Source organism: Tachyglossus aculeatus, chromosome X4, assembly GCF_015852505.1.
Source record: "Tachyglossus aculeatus isolate mTacAcu1 chromosome X4, mTacAcu1.pri, whole genome shotgun sequence".
In the NCBI taxonomy this organism is placed as follows: Eukaryota; Metazoa; Chordata; class Mammalia; order Monotremata; family Tachyglossidae; genus Tachyglossus; species Tachyglossus aculeatus.
Genome location: NC_052098.1, coordinates 12,690,679 through 12,714,129, shown reverse-complemented (window position 1 = coordinate 12,714,129; position 23,451 = coordinate 12,690,679). Strand labels below are relative to the sequence as shown.

Here is a 23,451-nt window from a genome sequence, read left to right as displayed (position 1 = left end):
GTGCTCAGTATGGTGCTCTGCACACAGTAAGCGCTCCACAAATACCATTGATGAGAAAGCATCAGGCCCAATAACTCAAATTTTAAGACGTATCCGCCTCCACAAATGCCCCAAATTCCTGGACCTGCAAGTGCAAAGGTCCTTCCCCAGCCCCAGCTTTTTAAAGTTTCCTGGTTATTTGGAATTACAAACTGAATTTGAGAACTGCCAATCAATCAATTGATCATTTACAGTGCAGAGCACTGTACTAAGAGCTTGGGAAAGTACCACAGGGTTGGCAGACACGTTCCATACTCACAACCAGCTTACAAGTAGCTCCCTTACAACCCGGTTGTCCTATTTTAATGTCTATATGGAAAAACCCCAAGGATTTGTAGGCTGGAGAAGGGTTGACAAACTTCAGGACTCGGCAAAAGAGTTGTTAGCACTCAATTCTGTGTACTTGTCACCAGAATTCCTTCCAGAGAAGCAGTGTGGCGCAGTGGAAAGAGCACAGGCCTGGGAGTCGAAGGACCTGGGTTCTAATCCCAGTTTGCTGTGTGACCTTAGGCAAGTCACTTCACCTCTCTGTGCCTCAGTTTTCTCATCTGTAAAATGGGATTAAATACCCATCCTCCATCCTCCTTAGATCGTGAGCCCATGTGGAACAGGGACTGTGTCCAGCCTGATTATCTTGTATCTATCCCAGCGCTTAGAACATTGCTAGGCATGCTCAACAAATATTAAATAATAAACAAATAATAACAATTATTACTATTATTATTATTATTATTCCTACAGGAGCCCAGGTAGACTCTCCATTTAGTCCTGGGTGAGAAGAATGTGTCAGATGAGGACCTTCTATTTTGCTCTCTTGGGTTCCGGGGCTCATTTTGTTTTCCATCTGGAAAGCTATGAGGCTAGGTTTGTGTAGCCCTGTTCCCTTATGGCCCTTCACCACTACTTTCCTCATGATTGACTGCCCCTCCCCTCACCCACGAAGTCTAGAACCAGTTTGCAGTCAGTGGCAAGTAAGCGGAGAGAGCAGCCAGTAGATGCATCTTTCTGGGCTACGAGCAGGACTGGTACTAGAGATATGGTGGCCGATCACTCAGGCTTGTGGCCCTTCTTTCAGGTTCGGACGAGTGCTGCTTCCGACGGTGGAGGTGGGAGGTGGGAGGTGGTTTCAGAAGCAGAACTCTTTGCTAGTGCGGACGTCCTGCTTCTTAAACTGCCTCTCTCCTCCCCCGCCTGCCAACTGAACCTGAGATCTCTTACTTCCAGATGTCCTACACTGCTTTTTTCCTCTATTGGTGGCCCTTTGAAAGTCGGCAGCTCTGGGTGACCACCAGTTTCACCAGTCCCCAAAACCCATTTGCTCTCATTGATATGAATTTCAGTTTTGTGGTTTTTGAAGCTTACTTAGTCCGTAGTCTCTCTCATCCGGATCGCTCTCGTGTTTCCGCCATCGACAACAGAGGTGCTGGAATATCATTGTCATGTGGCTGAAAATGATCAGAGGCGGTGGCAGGACTGGCCTTTCATGAAAAGTCATGATCAGCTGATACCTCTGAAACTTCCACACTTGGTTGGATATGGATTTCACTTCAAAGAACGTATTGCTGAAATTAGAGAAAAGGGAAAATAGTGAGACTCCAACCAAACTCACTGTGGGTCTGCTCAGGCCAAACTTCTGAATACAAAATGTCACTTACTTAAAGACAGCAATGAGGAGGTTGACCAGAAGGATATTTGCCACTAAGAGGTAACAGGCCATGATAGCTGGCACAATCCAGGCTCCGGTTTTGCATGGGGGCAACTGGATTATTTTGCCATCTTCTCTGGTTTCATTTTGTCCACAGGGAGCTGGAGGAAGCAACACAGGAAAGAAATGAGAAAGCACATTTAGCTATTGGAGCTCGCTTACTGAGGATTTGATGGGTAATGATAGTTTGCAAAGATCTCATGAGCCCCCTATGGGTTGCTGCTCCATAGGAGGTTCCATTAAGGGCTAAGCTCATGCTGTCATCCAACATGTGTTCAAAAGATTCATGAGTACAGGAGGAGCTCCTGGCTATGGACACAGCACCCTGGCCTCTGACCCACCCTGAACCTGTCCTCAGGAAGCCTAGGGGAGCATTATCAGTGGACAGCTGATTTGTTTAGTCTCTGGTGGATAGGCCAAGTTGCTTTCAAAACTAAACAAATGAGAGGAGGGTGCCTGCTGGTGTGGAGATAACATTTATTGATTGAGAATTAACACTTAAGGAGTAATGCATTTGCCTTTAGGGAATGTTTTATTGAGGTTCCTCCTAAACAGAAAAAATACAGCCCTCTTGGGAAGTATTCAAAGTGTCTGTCATCTAGTAAATTTGGCCTGTTGCGATTTTGTGGCCTGGAGAAGAGGCAAAATGGGACATAGCTGTTGAGACCTGTGGACAGCAGAATTATCCCCTTCTGAGAGTAAACCGACCTTTCGGATATGCTTTTCAGGGCATTCAAAAGAACACCAGCCCCACATAATGAATAAGGGGCACAGAGGGCCCTGGGAAAAAGAAGTGATATTTGGGGTAGTGAGATTATAAATAAATATGTTTCTGAGTTCTCATGGTGATTTCTGATTTAAATATTAATGGGTGTCTAACTGGAAGCCGGGGAAGATGCAGGTGAGCTTGAACAGTTTTAAGTCTCAGTTTGTCATAGTCATCTCATCAGAAACAGCTGGAGAAGCTTGAACAGCTGACGAGGAGGTGAGGTTCACCCAGCCTTCACAGCATGTTGTCTCAATCAGACTAGTTCCGGGTGGCTTCCTGAAACAGTTTAGAGGGTGGATGGTAGAGCTCAGTGAGTGGTGTCTGGCTCACCTTTGGGTAACAAATGCCTTTTTCCTTGATGTTTTCCTGTTCTGTCATTCACCTTGTGGAATAGCAGTTGGGATTCTGACTTTGATTTTTCACCAGGGAAGACATGTTTTAAAGGCCGTTTGGTGTCACCCTCCTTTGGTGTATTGGCCCTTCTTTTTGTTCGGTCTCCCGGGTAAGTTAGGAAGGTTGAATTTTCCAAGCACAGTGGTTTAAAGGGGCCATACCCTTTGCCAATAAGCAGATGTTCTGGTGCACGCCCAAGACCCCAGTTGCGTAGAGGAACTGGCCATTTGCTTTCTCACATTAAAAAGCTGGGGATGAATGTTCTTGGCAGCCATTTCCACAATCAGTTTTGTTCCTGAAAGGCTTTCATGATACCACAAAAATTTCAACACCCCTAATGGGGTCCTTATGGAAGGGAAAGAAGTCATCAAGGCCAAAGTAATGAACTTTTGAGCAGCAAATTTGAATAAGCTCAGGCCCCTGGGAGGAAGGGTTTGATGGACGGAAAATTTTTTAAAAACAAGGAAATTGGCTTTCCTATTAACAAAACAAAAACAAGCAAACACACTGCTCTATGTGCACAGGAACATACATATCCTTTTGGTCTTTCCTAAACACCAATCTCTCAATACCAAATTAGCTAAACTCTGAACTATACAGAGATCTGAAAAGCAAATGGGAAAGCTAAAAAAGTGGAAATTAGAGCAGATCACCATAGGGAAGGGCATTGAAATGGCATGATTGTGTGGAGAAACGTTTAGAAAAGCTAAAGCCAGAAAGTGGATGCTCTACTCTGAGATATTAATAATAATGATGGCATTTGTTCATTCATTCATTCATGCAATCATATTTATTGAGCGCTTACTGTACTAAGCACTTGGGAAGTACAAGTTGGCAACCTATAGAGATGGTCCCTACCCAACAGCGGGCTCATAGTCTAGAAGGGGAAGACAGACAACAAGCGCTTACTATGTGCAAAGCACTGTTCTAAGTGCTGGGGGGGGATACAAGGTGATCACGTTGTCCCACCTGGGGCTCACAATCTTAATCCCTATTTTACAGTTGAGGTAACTGAGGCTTAAAGAAGTGTAGTGACTTGCCCAAGGTCACACAACAGGCATGTGGGGGAGCTGGGATTAGAACCCATGACCTCTGACTCCCAAGCCCGGGCTCTTTCCACTGAGCCACACTGCTTCTCTAATTAATCAATCAATAGTATAGTGTACTAAGCACTTGAGAGAGCACAATATAATAAGTAGGCATCATACCTGCCCTCAAGGAGTTTACAATCTAGCAAAGGAGACAGACATTAAAATAAATTGCACATAAGAGCAAGTGAGAGTTTAAAGATATTGCTAATGGGGCGGCTTAGTTTGTGTAGAAGTGCTGAAGTGGGGAGAGATATAGGGTGGGGAGATGAAAGATTAATCAGGGAAGGCCTCCTGGAGGAGACATTAAAAACAACAAAAAATCTTCAATTGTATTAAGCAAATGAACAGGACCACAGAAAAATCACACCTCTGTATTAGGAAGGGAAACTGGAAAATAAATGCCTGAAAAGGCAGAGGCTTTTAAAGGCTTTATACAGACTTTCATCTTCATGAAAAAGATGAAGTGTGAACAGATGACATACATCATAAGGTACTTAAGGAATTGGCAGATGACAAGGAGATATTATTGCTAGACACTAACCATTATAATCGAGAACTTATGAAAGACAGGAGTAGTGTTTGACGGACAAATGAGGTACCCATCTTAAAAAAAAGGGAGCTACTAGAACAAATCATCAAAAAAAAAATAAATTTGCAACTTTTTTGGTAGCGACAGGCATCGTAGATTAAATCGTCTGCTACTCCATTGTCTACTTTGACTTCCGCAAGGCTGTTTTATCCCATTCTTCATGATCTCGTCCACAAGCTAGGGAAATAGGGTTAGACCATACTACCGATAGGTGAATTTACAGCTTGTGGAGGGTTACACTTAAAGTGAGCAACATGGAATATGCTGAGGGCATTGGACAAGACCATGGACTGGAATCTCAAAAGAATGGGCCTTGGGGCTTTTTCCACTCAATCTTTATGGATTCATTAATTCATTCAATTGTATTTATTGAGCATTTACTGTGTGCAGAGCACTGTACTAAGCGCTTGGGAAGTACAAGTCGGCAACATATAGAGACGGTTCCTACCCAACAGCAGGCTCACAGTCTAGAAGGGGGAGACAGACAACAAAACAAAACATGTGGACAGGTGTCGAAATCGTCAGAATAAATAGAATTAAAGCTATATGCACATCATTAACAAAATAAATAGAATGGTAAATATGTACAAGTAAAATAGAGTAATACATCTGTACAAATATATACAAGTGCTGTGGGGAGGAGAAGGAGGTAGGGCGGGGGTGGGTGGGGAGGAGGAGAGGAAAAAGGGGGCTCAGTCTGGGAAAGCCTCCTAGAGGAGGTGAGCTCTCAGTAGGGCTTTGAAAGGAGGAAGAGAGCTAGCGTGGCGGATGTGTGGATGGCCTGGATGAAGAGGTTAACAGTTTGCTCAAACTTGCAGATGGTACTAATTTGGAAGATTGGAATGAAATGCAAACTGATTGAGACAGAGGAGAAAAATGACCCTGCTTAAACAGGATGAAATACAATAGGGTCAAGGTAATGCACTGGTGGGCTAAAAAGCAAATAGCAAGAGTCCAGGAAGATGGATACACACTGACTGGACACGGATACAACAGAAAAAGACCTGGGTCATTGTTATCAGGAGCTGAATACAATGCAGTGCTATTTTTAAAAGGAGCAATGGCACTAGGGTAAAGCACAAAAGTCCAACCCCAGGAACCAATCCTTCTACTCTACTTTGTATGGCTCAGTTCTCATTGTGACCAGTTTTGGTCAATGCATTTTAAAAAAGGAAGACGATCCAGAGAAGAGCAACAAAAGCAAATCGGGAAATGGAATTAAATCCTCTGAGGAAAAGTTAAAGAAATTGGAATTGTTTAGCCTAGAGGAGAGGCTTAAGAGAGATTAATCAATCATGTTTATAGTGTGCTTACTGTGTGCAGAACACTGTACTAAGTACTCGGAGCTGACAATCTAGCTGGGGAGATGGACATTAACATACAAAATACAGGCAAGAGGAAAAAAAATGACCATTGTATACTCATACAATATAGGTACATAGATGGTATTGGGGAGGGTGGGATTGGGGGAGGGTACAAGATTGTTTAGGTAACAAGGAAATGCTGATGTGGCAGTTGGAGGGGAATAAGGTGGGAAGATGAGAGATCGATCTGTTGGAAGAGATAAGATTTCAGAAGGGATTTGAAGATGGGGAAAGTTGTGGTCTACCAAATGTCCCAAGAGGAGGGAGTTTGAGTCAGGAGAGGAAGCGTAAACAAGGAGTTGATGGAAAAGCAGCACAGTGAGTAGTCTGCCTTGGGAGGTGAAATAACTGATATTAAGTAGAGGAAGAATGTTTATTAGGATGATGACTAGCTGTTTTCCAGGTTCATGAACAAGAGAGATTTTGACTTGGCAAAAGGGAGAAGTTCTTGACACTCAAGAAGTTGTGGTGTCTCCTTCCCTCGAGATCCTTAAGAAAATCAATCAGTGGCATTTATTGCATGCTTACTGTGTGAAGAGCACTGTACTAAGTGCTTGGGAGAGTATGATACAACAGAGTTGGTAGATGTGTTCCCTGTCCACAAGGACTTTTCAGTCTAGAGGGGGAGATGGACATTATAATAAATTATGGCTATGGACAAAAATGCTGCGGGGCTAAGGGTGAACTGAACATCAAGTGCTTAAAGAGTACAGGTCCAAGTGCAAGGGTGATGCAGAAGGTAGAGGAAGTAGGGGAAATGAGGGCTTAGTAGGGGAAGGCCTCTTGGAGGAGATGTGGTTAGTAAGGCTTTGAAGGCGGGGAGTGTGAATGGTGATCTGTTGCATATGAAGGGGGAGGGAGTTCCAGGCCAGAGGCAGGAGGTGGGTAATGTCCAGTCACTGTTAGCACTTACCTCAGGTTGTCTGTGTTGCAAAATTAGGCTATGAGCTAACTGGCAGGGAATATGTCTGTGCCTATGTTCAGTCTTCCTAACATACTGTAAGCTTGTTGTGGGCAGGGAAAGTGCCTGTTGTAATGTTATATTGTATTCTCCCAAGCACTTGGTACAGTGTTTTGCATACAGTAAGTGCTCAATAAATATGACTGACTAGTAAGACTTCTTTAACAGTGAATTTCAAATAATAATAATAATAATAATGGTATTTGTTATGCACTTACTATGTGCCAAGCACTATTCTAAGTGCTGGAACAAACAGTCTAGGTATAAGAACCAAAACCATTCCAATTTTCCCATGTTGGCTTTAGAGTGCATTTGCAGGCATCGTGAGAGAGCAAAGCTACTGAGGCCCCCTGCTCCTCTTCTTGCCCCTTAGGAGTTTAAAACTCTGTTGTCCCAAGGACAGAAGTAGAGCCCAGGGACTCCTTGGCCACCAGAGTTCCTGGTATCTCCCTCTTGCCATTATAAAAAAGCAAAATCCCTTTTTCTTGATCAAGGGAAGCTAAATTTAGCCTCTTTCCTTCTATAAACCTTGTTCCTTATGGTTCTTTCTAATGAGGGCCTACTACTCTGATAATGGAATCCAGAATCCATGTGGGCCAATACAATTCCAGAAGGAGGTAAATTCATTACTGGCAGCAGTTAGAGTAGCAGTCAGTGCAACAGTGACAGCTTACCTTGAGGAAAACTACTTTCTTATTCTCTGGATGTTCCTGTTGAAAATGCAGTGAGAAGGAACTGGGAGAAACTTCTAATTCTGAGTAGAAGGGATTCGATTCCCTAGAGCTCTGGCAAGCAGCTTTGCAGAGATATCATCTTGGTGGAGAGAAGGGGGAATGACTGAGAGGGTAAGTCTCAAAGTTCTGCCAAGGTTTACATCATCTGTGAAAATTCCAGTGGTTGCCCATCCAACAGAAACTCTTTACCATCAGCATTGAAACACTCACCTTGTCCCCTCCTACCTCATCTCACTGATTTCCCGCTACAACCCAGCTCACATACTTTGCTCCTCTAATGCCAGTCTACTCACTGCACGTCAATCTCGTCTATCTCACTGCCAACCTCTTGCCCAAATCCTGCCTCTGTCCTGGAGCGCCCTCCCTCCTCAAATCTGACAGGCGATCACTCTCACCTCAAAGCCTTATTAAAAGCTCAGCTCCTTCAAGAGGCCTTCCTCAAAGAAGCCCGCATTCCCTCTTCTCCCACTCATTTCTGTATCACCTCTGCATTTGTATTTTCACCCTTTATTCACCGCCCGCCCCCCAGGCCCAACCCTACAGCACTTATGTACATATCCGTAATTTATACATTTATATTAATGTCGGTCTCTCACTCTAGACTGTAACCTCATTTTGAGCAGGGGATGTGCCTGCCAACTCCACTCTACTGTACTCTCCCAAGACCTTACTACAGTGCTCTGCACACAGCAAGCGCTCAACAAATACGATTGATTGATTGATGGACGAAATGGGGCAAGCTGTTAGGGGTGGATAAAGGCTGAGGGGTATTGCTGTGACAGGGCCCTTTAGTTCCATATCTCTAACAACTGCCAAATTCTCTAAGTAGGCTTGAAAAGTCCTCCCCATGTGAATTTGGCTCTTCATGATTGCATGTTTTATCTTCCCCTGGGACCAACTGGTATATGTGAGGGTCCTTGTGTAGCCAGATGAACGCTGAATAGGGTCTCTGAGCACTGAAGTATATATCAATCAATATATAACAAAGATAGTGTGAGGTTTGTCCCACTGGTCACCAACTCATGCCTTAAGACTTGAGGCCATCCATAGCTCGAGTGAGACACGATCTGCCTCAGACCCTACAATACTGCACTGTAGCCCTGGCTAACCATCTCACCCTGTATGCCACTGGACAGCACTGTCTCAAGCAGAAGTGTGGATGGTACAGTGCAAGCCACCCTCAGGCTGAACAAATCAAGTATGACTTGCTGATGGTAGCATTGGCTTTAGGAGCAAATGACAATTACATAAATAGGGATTTCCATTTACATCTCATATTGGTAGCTGCTATAAGCTTGATCTGCAGTCAGTCAGTTATTACCATGATAGTCACAATTGGCTAATTGTCAGCCCTGAATTCTAATAATTGATGCATCTGTTTAAGCATTTACTACACCAAGTCCTGTGCTAAGAACTGGCATTGATATAAGATAATCAGATCAGACACAGTCCCTGTTCCGCATGGGGCTCACAATCTAAGGGGGAGGGAGAATGGATATTTACTCCCCATTTTACAGATGAGGAAACTGAGGGCCAGAGAAGTGAAGTGTCTTGCCCTAGGTCACACAGCAGGCAAGTGGCAGAGCCAGGATTAGAATTTAGGTCCTCTGACTACTTAGGCCCATGCTCTTTCTACTAGGCCATGCTGTTCCCCTGGTGGAAATTTGACAATGGGGGACTCTGCAGACCAAGAAGGAATGGAGCCTGGGTTCTAGGGAACTTAACAAGACTTCAGATCATTTTGGCCTTCCTTCTAGTATGCTGCAAAATGTTTGTTATCTGAGGAATGAAGAAATGTTTTATTGTTGGTTGATTATATTGCTGCAGGGTATGATTTTTCTATTTATTTCAAGTTCACATCTAGGGCCACCTTTAACCTGCAAGAACAGTCAAAAGGAAACAGAAAAAGAGCAGCATTGCTTATATTGTCAAAGGGAGGGAATCCTATTAGGCCTTTAGAGAAATAGCAGAAAATCTCATCCATGAGTTCTGCACCTCAGCAGAATACAATGGTGCCAAATCCATGGGGTAAATCAATGGTGTTTATTGAGCGCTTACTGTGTGCAGAACACTGTACTAAATGCTTGGGAAGCAATGTGGCATAGTGGAAAGAGCCCGGGCTTGGGAGTCAGAGGTCATGGGTTCTAATCCCGCCTCTGCCACTTGTCAGCTATGTGACTTTGGGCAAGTCACTTCAATTCTCTGTGCCTCAGTTCCCTCATATGGAAAATGGGGATGAAGACTGTGAGCCCCACGTGGGACAAACTGACCACCTTGTATCCCCCCCAGCGCTTAGAACAGTGCTTGGCACATAGTAAGCATTTAACAAATACCAACGTTATTATTATTGGGAGAGTGCAATATAACAGAGCTGGCAGACATGTTCCCTGTCCACAAGGAAGTTACAGTCTAGAGGGGGACATAGACATTAAAATAAATTACAGATATGAACATAAGTGCTATTCATAAGAAAGGATGAGATTGAAAGAGATATATCCTATCTGAAGTAGCAGGTGTCCTTCCAAAGGCATATCATGGACTCTAGTTTTATTTTTTGCCTTTGTATTCCCATTTGCTATAACAAAATGCTTTGAACTCATCTGGAGAGTAAATGAACGTAACCCTTTCCCAGCTTTGGCTGTAGGGAAGCATTGATTTATATCATTACGTGCTCAGAGTATGCACACCCACATATCCGGTAGGATAAAATGCTCGTGATCCAGTCATAAAACATGTACCTATAAATAATATATATAAAAGACCCACCCCCACCCAATATAATATGATCTATAACATCCTTATAAAAATAAAATGAAGAGTGACAGTTTCTGATGACTGCTCTCCCTCCTAAGGAAATGTCTCAGAAGCTCTCTCCTAGAGTAGGCAGCAGGAATAAAAAGCTTAGCCCAGGCACTGACTACGTTTATCCTATTTTTTCAGGAAAGGATTTTCAACTAAAAATCCAACTTGAAAAGATAACAAGACAAAGAGGATTTCTCCTGCTCCCTTTGAAAAGCTATACAGTCTGTTACTGAGGTTTTAGAATGTCATTACATGGCTCCTGCAGCTTTAAACCGTGGATGAATTAGATTTAGATAACTTTTCACTAATTTCCTTTTGACAGAATGCTATTCTAGTAAAGTCAGTGTGGAGGGTTTTCTTTTCTCTCTGTTTTTTTTTCCAAGACAGCTTTCCACAGGAGCCCTCTGCTTATATACATAATTGGAGCCAACTCAGATCTCCCTATGGTCTCTCTCTAGCCAACTTTCAATTATCCGAGGCATTAGGGGACAAGAGGAACATGACTAATTGAAAATGCAAAGATAATCCCAAAACCTCAATTTGGCCAACCGTTTTGACTTCCTAACCAACTCTATGACCATGCCGATCTTTTAGCGTGGAGCAAAATGGATTCATGGCAGTTTCTTTTCTTTCCCTTCTCGCCCACCTACCCTCTTTTGGATGTTCTAACAAGCATGGCTACAATGATGGAAGGAGAAGGAGCAGAAGCAAAAGGCCTGAGTAGTTCACAAAATGGGTAATTGGACCCTGGATACCTGAGAATTCACAAAATTTCCTTTTGGCAGCTGCTGCCCTGTGGCCAGGATACGCCTTCTACAGCAGCAGGGGGAAAGAAACATGCAGAAACCAGTAGCACATGCAGCTGCTGCATAGTGCTTCCTGCTGCTCGGGGACAGTGTCTCCCTGCCAGGGGAACTGGGTGCCTACGCACTGACTGCTTCAACTTTGAGCTCTGAGCTATTTGGAAGAAAGGCATTACATAAATCCAAGGAATCGTAACAACTGCTATTATTATAATTATCATCACAGAGTGCTAAGGCTCTGGGGTGGCTTATTACTGTGGGTTCCTTTGGGAAGATGAATGGTGAAACTTGGGGGTCCTTCTGAGACTGCTATCATTATTTATTGGCTTAAACAATAACAAGTAGAATTCCCACATCTGACCTGCCAGAGCCAGGATGTGTGAGATTTTGGGAGTTAGAGGGTGTTTTTTAACACCATGGAAGTGTTCTCAGGCTCCTGCTGACTGCTGTGTTATTGCTCCAAAGGGGTTATACTGCATCTATTAAAAAAGTCAGTACGCTCAAAAATATTTACTAATGCTTATAGAAACAAAAAACTTTGAAAGCTCCTACTGACAATTTCTTACTAATGAACTTAGATTTACTGCAATGCTTCATCTACATAATTCTCATCCTCTATGTTCATTTTTTCCTTCCTGTTCTTCCTCTTCCACTACCACTTCCTCCTCTTGCTTCTCTTTGCATTTCCCTGATCTTCTTTCATACTCTGTTCTCTCTGCCCTTTCTCTCCATCTTCCTACCTGTCATTCTTCTAGTTCACTCTCATCTCATTTCAGCCAGTGTACTTCAAACCTCAAGGAATGGGCGCAGATTCAGGTCATGTTCAACCCTGAACATGGAGGTGTTTTGGTGGGGTAAGAGGAGAAGGGGCTGAAATTTCAGGTAAAACAATTTTTCAGTCCTCTTATGAAGATAATAAATGTATTTTCTACATTAGGATTCTGAGTCAAAGGCTGCAGTTGCATGGGGAGACACCGACCTTCATTAAAAAGCAAATACAAGCCCCAAGTACAAATACAAATGACACCTGACAGTCAGGTGGACATGCTTGTATCAAGGTACTCAAGCCCAGCTAGGGGTTCTCAGTTTTGAAGACATTCCTGCCTGCACCAGAATTCTCCCCACAAGCCATGAGAATTAGACTTGCCCCACGCATATTGTGTTACAAGTGTAATTTTCCATGTGAAATTATTTTCAGAAACTACACTTTGCTTAGAGCAGGCTGAGCCAAAATGAAATGGGAAAATAGTAAACTAACCAAACAGATCAGTCAGGGAAAAAACTTCCACTTTGAGCTCTTCATAACCAGCTGTCCATTTCATTTGGTGTTGGGTAAGCTTGGCCTTCTGTCATGTCATCAGAGCTGTGCAATGGTGACATCACCTTAATTATAACTCTTCTCTGTTGGGTTTTTAATCTGAAATTAATAGCTTCACTCTTCTCCCTTCCAACCATTTCATCAATGGTATGTATTAAGTGCTTATGGAGTGCAAATCATTGTGCTCAGCACTTGGGAGAGTACACCAGAAGCAAGATGCACATTCCTTGTCCTCGAAGAGCTTACAATCTTCCTGTCCTGCTTGATTGCCCCTTGATTGTCTTATCCTATGCTTCTCTAGAGGCTTTAGACAAATACTGAATAGTCTTCCACCCCCAGATATCAGGAAAGAAAAAGGGAAACAACTGCACGGACTTTCCTTCTCGGACTTCTTTAGACATTTCCAGTTGCTCCCATAACTCACCTCAAAAAAAAAAAAAGGTTCAGGAACTAAAATAAGTGGACATTAGATAGGACACCCTGCCTTGTGTAAGTGCTTCATGGCAGTCTTGCCTACATTCTGAAGCAGCCACCATCAGAACAAAAGTAGCCTTGCACTTTGACTTTGGGGAAAAAGTTTGTATTTTTTAAAAGTTATTTTTTATGAGAAAGGGTGAAGACAAACAGACCAGGTCTTTGCTAGCAAAGTGCAGAAGAGAACTGGGGCAACTGTCTAGATAATTCAGGCCCAAACCCTCTGGGTTGCCTCAATTATCTGGATATTAGAGAAGAAAGTGGATTTTTTTGGGTCTAATACATAAGCAAAGTGAAGTGGAGGCCTGGCTACAGAATGACTCTTGCTGATGTGTTGAGATCAGTAAGTGGAACAAATTGATGGCTTTGGAGCACAACACAGGCTGGCCTCGTTCCAACTGAACTGCTTAATTCTCACTGCTTAGTGCACACAGTTTGCATGCAGCACCTGCCAGACCCAAGTTCTGTTACTTCAGGTATACAGCCAATAGTCTCAAATTCCTCAGAGGGCAGGAACACAACAGAAATCTATGGTCAGCACTTTGGCTGGGAATTTTCCACAGACATTTTCACACCCCAGCAAAACCCTGAGAAATGAAGCATCTAAGGGCTGCCTCTTTCATTTTTTTACATTTTTCTCTTGCACAAAAGATAGAGGTTGTTTCTCCACCAAAAAAGCAGAGTGGGCTGTTTATAAAACCTCAGAGCACACTGTGCTTTCTGTAGGGGCCCAAAGGCTTGTTGGCCAAAATACATGGACACGCTGAGGGTTTTGCAAATAATGAGGTTGGCCTGCAGAGAAAGCACCACGTTCTCTGGAGTTTTCACAAGTACTTTACATTACCAGTGGAGAACAGCAGTCTATAAGCTAAAGCAAGTTCAACGGGAGGTCTGGCCTGAAATTTGTTTTTAAAGATGATCGCAGTTGACCATAAGCTAGTGATTGTGTGCAGTGCCAATCTGGAATGATGATCCTAGGGTGCCATTTTCTTTGGCCATGAGAGTTCAAAGAAACCTGTGGGAAAGTTTGAGAATGAAACCTCAAGCAGTACAAAAATTGGCTGGTCTCAGGGTCCCACACAGAAAAACCACAAATTGAGTTCTCCCTAGCTACATCCCTTGTCTCACTGTTAAAGGAAGTTGTTTCGGGGACTGGATAAATCCCTGAGGGACCTGCAGTTGGGGCTTCTGCAACCAAATGTTTGGCTGGGCAACCTGCCTGTATGCTAGTCTATATCTCATACAATCATATAGTAATTGCAGTGAAAGGCATTTATCTTTCAGGCTCTGAACTACTCTCTCTCTCAAAATTTTCCTAGAAATCAGTACTTTGGGGAAGTCCAGATGATTTTATAAATGAGTGAATGCAGAGCTGCCACCAGTATTGTTTTTCTAAATTTAGCCAGTGAAAGATCTACTAAAGTCTGTGCACATAATATGCAAAACACCCAGATACAAAAAGCCTCCCACCCTCTTTCCCCTGCACAAATACACATGCGTATACACGTGCACGTACACACACACACATACTCTCTCTCTCTCTCTCTCTCTCTCTCTCTCTTACTTCCAGGTTGCATGGGGGAAGAGGAGCTTAATTTATAAGTGTTTTCCCCCAGTCTATTTGTCCTCTCTTCCTACTCCCCCAGACAACTGCTTCAGAAGAACTCCTGAAAAGGTCAAAGTTTTAAAGCAGCAGAGGGATGCAACCACCTGTCAATCATACTTCCAACTCCACATGGGCTCCAACTATACAACTCCACTCTGGGCCAGGCACATATGGTGGGCTATAGAGGACCAAGACCCTCGAGCACAAGTTGAAAGAGACCCTCCATCTGTCCCCAGCCGGTTCAAACACAACATGCATCAGAAACAATCATGGGCTAATCCAAACTGTATCCATTTTTGCAGATTTACTCAAAATGGTTATACTTGAACAACTATCCTCTATCTGTGAAATTCTAAAAAGATTTGATACTCTGCTGGTTTCTCTATAGGTTAGAGTGGCAAACGGGACCTGAGCAGCAAAGGGGATCTGGGCTGCAAGTCTCTCTGCCCTGGCCACAAGCCGGGAATGGGAGTTCTGGTTCCTACCCATTCCTGGACATGCTTTGGCCCCTACCCAATCACGGACTTGAGTGGGGAAAGGGAACTCCACTGCCTTCTCTGCTTATCCCTTGTGTCTTGTGTTTCTGTATCTCCCCACTTTCCAACCCTCTAAGTGTTTATATCTCTCATTTGTTCCCAGACTTACCCCCACGCCACCCTTAAAATCCTGCCCGAACCTCACCCACGCCCTCACAAAGAAAGTTTGGCATTTGCCAGATCTTAATGAAGACATGCCAATGTGTCACATATTTCATCACAATTGACAGAAGAGTCACTGTATTTTTCTATGTAATAGCATATAATGCATGTGGGAGAGAGTAAATTGCTCCCTTTTTGGGAAGTGCATAGATTCTCTCAGACTATGAGGGTAACCTTTAGAGGACTGGAAGAAGTAATTTGCTAAAAGGACCCTTGAGTCCTGAAATAATTCAAGGTACCTGGATTGGTTGTCCATATCACTCTAATTCACCACATAATTGCCACCTCTCCTCTTCAATATGGGCCGGGCTGATTTGGCTCCACAGGGAGTAATTAACTTAGGATCAGGACCAACACTATGTATAACTGAAGAGGCTCAGTGCTTTGAGTAGGCCCCCTACTTTCATATGGTCATTCAGTATGACATTAACGGCTATTTTACAGCTAGATCTTAAGGGGGTGAATAAATGGATAGATAATAGACCACATACACCCAATTCTCTTATAATGCTGGGGTTATGTTCTTGGAGAACCCCACATTGAGGAAAACTCTCATAGTAATAGGCACCCAGCATCTGACACACAACCATTTCTTCCGACACCACGTCACGCTGAATCCAGACAGATGGGCATCACAAAATGAAACTATTTGGCAGTTATTCTGATTTCCCCTCTGAGCAGGGTGGTGGAGGGGAGTGGGAGGGCCTAGCAGAACATGGTGGGAAAGGGGAAAGGAGACTTGTTTTTTCACTTGGAAGTGAACAGAGTGACCCTGCATTAAGACTATTTTGTTATACCTGGCCCTTAAAGCACTACTAAAATCATATCCCCTGCAATAAGACTTCCCTGACTAATCTCTCTTTCCCTCCTACCTATTTCTCCTCCCTTCTGTGTTGTCTATGCACTTGGGTCTGTGCCCACTAAGCACTTTGACATTCACCTGACCCCCAGCACCACAGAACTTACATACAGGTCCTTATATGCTGCCCCTTCGCCGGTCTGTAGTTTATTTGAATGTCTGTCTCGCCCACTAGATGGTAAGCTCCTTGGGGGCTGGGAACAGGTCACCAACTCTGTTGTATTGTACTTTCCCAAGCACTTAGTACAATGCTTTGCACACAGTAAGAGCTCAATAAATACCATTAATTGATCGATTAAAGCGGGCAAAGGCAGACCTGCTGGAAGCTGCATTGTGAGTGGAGAGTGATCCCATCCTCCTCCACCCTTTAGTTCCCTTGCACAGCTTGTAAAATGGCACAAAGAAGCTTCCAAGTCAGTGCCCAAGATGTGTACTGGCATCATGGTACTGACTCTCTCTTAGAGTTGGGTACAACCCCGGCAGAGAATCCTGGAAGCTGGGTGAAGGAAGAGGAGAACTGTGCCTCTCTAAATGGAATCTTTTTTGGGTCATGTTGGGGGCATGACTGGCTTTGTGTGACTTCGTAAATGGTTGTGACACATACTACTGGTTTTTCTGATGGTTGTCATGGCTACTGAGTGATCCAACTGGTCCCAGGTTACAATAGCAACCACGGATACTGACTTTGGAAATGTCAAGCTAATAGTGTGGTGTCCTATGTGTCAGCATCCTTAGCAAACCCATTATTTTCTTTCTCTGAGGCAAATGAAGAGGAATGTAACTATATTCATATCCATTCAGAATATAATCTGATCTGTTTAGTAACAACTGTGGCAAGTTTCCAGTGACCATCAAATGTTCTCACACATATCAAATTAGCAGTGAATAGATTATCTGTTCTACAGCAGTAATGACATTATTTTCTACTCATCACCTTGCTTGCTTCCAGCTGGGACTTGCTGCCTCAAGTTTCAGTATATATCTGTGGGAGATGGACCTGACTAAAGATATTGGCCCTTAAAAAGCTGGTTGTATGACTTTGATTGGTCTAAATGGTTGTTCTGAAATTTGAGTAGTCTGAGGTAAAGATGTCTTATAGCAGCCTTAATCAGCACATTGCTGCTTGGTTCTATCCAGAAAGTAAGCCTGGCTGCTGCCAATCTGAATGTCATGAGTTGCTATTTCATCATTAGACTGTAAGCTCCTCGCAAGCAGAAATCACATCTTAAGTGCTTTCTGAATGTTGTCATTAGTTATTGCATTCGCTGAGCACTGACACTGGGTAAGACAGTATACTAAGTCCTTGGGGAAGGCTCCCTGCACCCGAAGTGCTCAATAAATGCTAATGATCCTGATGAAAATGAACACCCTAGAAGCAGTGTGGCTCAGTGGAAACAGCACAGGCTTTGGAGTCAGAGGTCGTGGGTTCAAATCCCGGCTCCGCCAACTGTCAGCTGTGTGACTTTGGGCAAGTCACTTAACTTCTCTGTGCCTCAGTTACCTCACCTGTAAAATGGGAATGAAGCCTGTGAGCCCCTGGCTGGACAACCTGATCACCTTGTAACCTCCCCAGCGCTTTGCACATAGTAAGTGCTTAACAAAATACCATCATTATTATTATGAGGAACTTATTTTGGGGCATTAGCCCTAAGCCTGTGAGCCCCTGGCTGGACAACCTGATCACCTTGTAACCTCCCCAGCGCTTAGAACAGTGCTTTGCACATAGTAAGTGCTTAACAAAATACCATCATTATTATTATGAGGAACTTATTTTGGGGCATTAGCCCTTTCAAGTCCCTAGGGTAGTGGGACACTAGGCCATGTGCCCTTAAAAGGTCTCCTGTACCCCTTCTAAGGAGTTTAGTTTGTGCCCCAAAAGAAACCTATGCCCAGTGTGGCTCTAGCAAACCCTGCATGAAATTTTCTGTCCAGAACATTTCTGGGGATGTTGCATGAGTTATGGTTTCCGAAAACAAGCACTTCTTGCTAGTTCCAGTTCATTGCCATCCCTTTCTGGAGTTCTGTCCTTCATTCTATATTACCGGTTTCACTTTCATTTCTGTTATCTTCTGTTTCCTCTGCTTGCAAGTTCAGAGGTGTCCCATTAATCTGTGTGCCTACTCCATCACCTGTGTTACCAACACTTCAGTGATGGACATCTTTTTGTCATACAGTCAGAGACGGGCAATTTAGAGCTTTCCTTGGGAGGCTCTCTGCCTTCAAAACCCTGAGTGGGGGTACTGCAGAGAAAAATACCTTCTAATAGGAAATGTTAGAAGGACAACTGGGAGATTCCTCCCTGTTTTGTGACCAGGGTCAGCTGGGAGTCTGTTTCTGTTGGCCTTTAGCTCTTTGCTGGTGGAAAAAACTCTCCTACTGGACCACCAATGCCTCCCATCTACCTAGAGTGTCAATGTTCCAACATCATGGTGTTCCCCATTGAAGCCACAGTATCACATTTCCATTTGTTTACAGATGTTTAGCAGGTTAGGCACAGTATGCCTGACAGGACACTTCACGTTTAATTCAAGGGTTTTATAGCCAGTTTCAGCTGTAAGAGGATCATAATTATTAAAAGTGAAGCCTACCAAAGGAGTCTCTCCCTCAGAATAATGGTCTTTGGCACCAGTACAGGTCCCTGGGATGAGAGTTTATTATTTAAAATTTATGCTAAGACAATTCTGACTTCCACTAGAGGTGATCTGGATGGATTTCATGGGAGGAAGCAGGATCTAGGTTTCTGACTAAAGAATCACCCAGGGCATTCTGAAAGGTGGACAAACCCAGCAGAAAATTTGAAAAATAACAAGTTCATGGTGGCAAAGATCACAGGGGCTACCAATCCAACCCCCTGTTGAGTTGGGACGCTACAGCACAACATCAATGCTATGTTGTGGTCACTTGGGCCAGAAATGGAACCTGCACCTTACAAACCTCTCTAGTCACCCAACAGTATGCTGCACCCACCTACTCAATAAGTGTGGCTTTCTATAAGTGTTTCCCACATGCCAAGCACTATACTAAGCGCAAGGGTAATTTCAAGATAATCAGGGTGGACACAGTCTCTGCCCTACATGTGGATGATCATTTAAGGGGAAAGGAGACCAAGTATTTAACCCCCATTTTATGGAATGTCAGTGTTCATTGTTGTGTTGTACTTTCCCAAGTGCTAGTACAGTGCTCTGCACATGGTGAGCACTAAATATGACTGAATGAATGAAGATGAGGAAATTGAGGCAGAGGGAAGTTAAGTGACTTACCCAAGGTCACGTAGGAAGTAAGTGGCAGAGCTGAGATGAAGAAGCCAGGTTCTTTGACTCTCAGGTCTGCGCTACTTCCTTTAGGCTATGCTGCTTTCCCCATAGCATTTGTTCCAGTCTGTGACCCACAGGAGAAAGGACTGAGTGCGATTGAGATGGTATGAAGTGGCACTGTGCAAACCACTAAAAGGATATCCAATTCACTGGTGCAGATTCTTGGTCCAAAGGTCTCAGGCCTGAGGCTCATCCAGTGTGTTCTGGACTGGAGGCTTTATCATCATCATAATGTTCCTCCAATAATATGGGATGTGGTGAGACTTTAACCTTCCTAAGAGTGGTTCTGTACCAATTCACTTCTCAGACACAACTGACTGTTGCACAGAATCTGTATCATCCTTAAAAAGTCAAGCAACAGATTGGGTTCTTTGTTCTAAGGGCTCTGACGTTTAGTAAAGCAATACCAGAAAGCAACATGTCCCAGCTAGAGCCAGTGGCTTTAACAAGTGGAACTGTTCTCTTATTTTGGATGCAGCTGGATATTCAGGAGGAAAATCCAAGAGCCACATTGACTGACTAGCTTTAGGACACTTCCTTTTTCCTCACCTTGGTGAAAAACTGAAGGCAATTCTGTCACCTCTTTGGAAAGACAACGGCAGAGCAGTTTACCCAGACTATGATATTCCCTGAGAAATGGCCAAGGTTTCCCTCATTTAATTTGAGAAGTCAGGAGCAGAGACTGGACTTAACCAGTATCAATTAAATCCTGGATTTTCTAAACACTGACTTCAATCATTAGCTTCTTTTTGTACTTCATAAAACTCAAGGTGGAGTTCCTAAGGCATCAAGATGGTGCCAAAAGACAGAAGAAATAACCTGTGTTATCTATGCCCATCTAGATGGTGTAACCAAAGACGTTGTACCTTTGTTGTCTGCAGCCAGCACACTGAAGTAGTAGAGGACTAAGGTGAAATACCTTAACGTCTGGTAAATGGGAACATGGAATGCCTTCTCATTGGTTTACATTCTTGAGGGTTCAGACAGATGTTAGTACTAGAGAGTGAATTTTGGCATAGTTTTGAAGGAGCCTTATTGTGGAAAAAGGCAAGCACCTTTGGGCTTTGGACTTGAACTATCTACAAATGACACAAATTTGAATCATTCAAAACTTCCACTACAGTTTTAATCCCAATGAGAGTGTAACCCAGGACACAACATTCAAGTCTAAAATGGTGTTTTAGCGTTTTCCTTTTAGCATCAATCATCACAGTTTGTAGAAACATTGTGGTTGCCACTGTGAGAGACAGAACACGGTCCTGGATGAACCACTGGCCTGACCCAGTAATGACAGTGTTTATGAGAGGGAAACTGCCCTCTCAAAGGTCACCAATGACCTCCTGCTTGCCAAATCCAACGGCTCATACTCTGTCCTAATCCTCCTCGACCTCTCAGCTGCCTTCGACACTGTGGACCACCCCCTTCTCCTCAACACGCTATCTGACCTTGGCTTCACAGACTCCGTCCTCTCCTGGTTCTCCTCTTACCTCTCCGGTCGTTCATTCTCAGTCTCTTTTGCAGGCTCCTCCTCCCCCTCCCATCCTCTTACTGTGGGGGTTCCCCAAGATTCAGTGCTTGGTCCCCTTCTGTTCTCGATCTACACGCACTCCCTTGGTGACCTCATTCACTCCCATGGCTTCAACTATCATCTCTACGCTGATGACACCCAGATCTACATCTCTGCCCCTGCTCTCTCCCCCTCTCTCCAGGCTCGCATCTCCTCCTGCCTTCAGGACATCTCCATCTGGATGTCTGCCCGCCACCTAAAGCTCAACATGTCGAAGACTGAACTCCTTGTCTTCCCTCCCAAACCTTGCCCTCTCCCTGACTTTCCCATCTCTGTTGGCGGCACTACCATCCTTCCCGTCTCACAAGCCCGCAACCTTGGTGTCATCCTCGACTCCGCTCTCTCATTCACCCCTCACATCCAAGCCGTCACCAAAACCTGCCAGTCTCAGCTCCGCAACATTGCCAAGATCTGCCCTTTCCTCTCCATCCATACTGCTACCCTGCTCGTTCAAGCTCTCATCCTATCCCGTCTCGACTACTGCATCAGCCTTCTCTCTGATCTCCCATCCTCGTGTCTCTCTCCACTTCAATCCATACTTCATGCTGCTGCCCAGATTATCTTTGTCCAGAAACGTTCTGGGCATATAACTCCCCTCCTCAAAAATCTCCAGTGGCTACCAATCACTCTGCGCATCAGGCAGAAACTCCTCACCCTGGGCTTCAAGGCTGTCCATCACCTCGCCCCCTCCTACCTCACCTCCCTTCTCTCCTTCTACAGCCCAGCCTGCACACTCCGCTCCTCCGCCACTAATCTCCTCACTGTACCTCGTTCTCGCCTGTCCCGCCATCGACCCCCGGCCCACGTCATCCCCGGGGCCTGGAATGCCCGCCCTCTGCCCATCCGCCAAGCTACCTCTCTTCCTCCCTTCAAGGCCCTACCGAGAGCTCACCTCCTCCAGGAGGCCTTCCCAGACTGAGCCCCTTCCTTCCTCTCCCCCTTGTCCCCCCTCCATCCCCCCATCTTACCTCCTTCCCTTCCCCACAGCACCTGTATATATGTATATATGTTTGTACATATTTATTACTCTATTTATTTATTTTACTTGTACATATCTATTCTATTTATTTTATTTTGTTAGTATGTTTGGTTTTGTTCTCTGTCTCCCCCTTTTAGACTGTGAGCCCACTGTTGGGTAGGGACTGTCTCTATATGTTGCCAATTTGTACTTCCCAAGCGCTTAGTACAGTGCTCTGCACATAGTAAGCACTCAATAAATACGATTGATGATGATGATGTACATTTTCAATCTTTGAACTATTCATGACCTTCCTTCAGCAGCCAATAAACTGCAATGGAACTTGGGGATTGACTGGAGGGCATGTACTTTTGGGTTTCAGATATATTTGGGCTCTGTCAACTTGAAATAAACCTGATAAGCAAATAGTCTCCTTAAGATGTCAACCAATACCAAATTTAACCATGGCTGATGTACTTTTCAGGGTATAGAGCACAGGCTTGAGGGACAGAAGGACCTGGGTTCTAATCCCGGCTCCACCACTTGTCTGCTGTGTGACCTTGGGCAAGTCACTCATTCATTCAATTGTATTTATTGAGCACTTACTGTGTGCAGAGCACTGTACTAAGTGCTTGGAAAGTACAATTCAGCAATAGAGACAATCCCTGCCTACACTGGGCTTACAGTCTAGAAGGGGGGAGACAGACATCAAAACAAGTAAACAGGCATCAATATAAATAGAATTATAGATATGTACACATATACACAAGTGCTGTGGGAGTCATTTTACTTCTCTGTGCCTCAGTTACCCTATCTGAAAAATGTGGATTAAGACTGTGGGACAAGGTTTGTGTCCAACCTGAAAAGCTTGTATCTATTCCAGTGCTTAATACAGTGCTTGGCACATAGTAAGCACTTAACAAATACCATAAAAAAATTGTCAACACCGACTGGATCAATTAGAATCTTTTCACAAGAATAAAAAATTGTGTTCCCGCTTTGGATCAATGACAGACTGGGCTTGATTTTTCTTTCCTAAAATGCTTTGTAAAGTAATATTGTTTGTCCCCTGAGGCATAGTAACCAATGTTGGCATGGCAAGCTTCTACACTGGCATATCCTTCTGTACACTATCTACCATGTGTCCATGGTGTTGGGCATGTTCTGCTGCAGATGCTACTTGGGCAATCAATACAGTACCTGTTAGTTCTTGTACATCTTTTCCCCATCGCAAACTGTTTTACTACCCTAGATTAACAACTAGAAGGATGTGGTTTTCTGTACTTGTGCCATGGTTAATCTGTGACAAAAGTCCTCACTGTGCCGCGTTCTCACCTGTCCTGCTGTCTACCCCTGGCCCATGTCCTCCCCCTGGCCTGGAATGCCCTCCCTCCGCATATCCACCAA

General features: G+C 44.1%; 1 protein-coding gene across 2 annotated transcripts in view; it reads right to left on the bottom strand.

Moving 5' to 3' along the window:
- TRPM3 (transient receptor potential cation channel subfamily M member 3) overlaps positions 1-23,451 on the bottom strand; it is a 617,739-nt gene that overhangs the window by 10,837 nt on the left and 583,451 nt on the right. For both annotated transcript variants that reach the window (XM_038769495.1, XM_038769496.1), the window contains 2 exons: positions 1,695-1,845; positions 1,402-1,601 (listed from right to left, as the gene is read on the bottom strand). In XM_038769495.1, the coding sequence (XP_038625423.1) occupies positions 1,402-1,601; positions 1,695-1,845 (351 nt within the window). The remainder of the gene's footprint in view (positions 1-1,401; positions 1,602-1,694; positions 1,846-23,451) is intronic.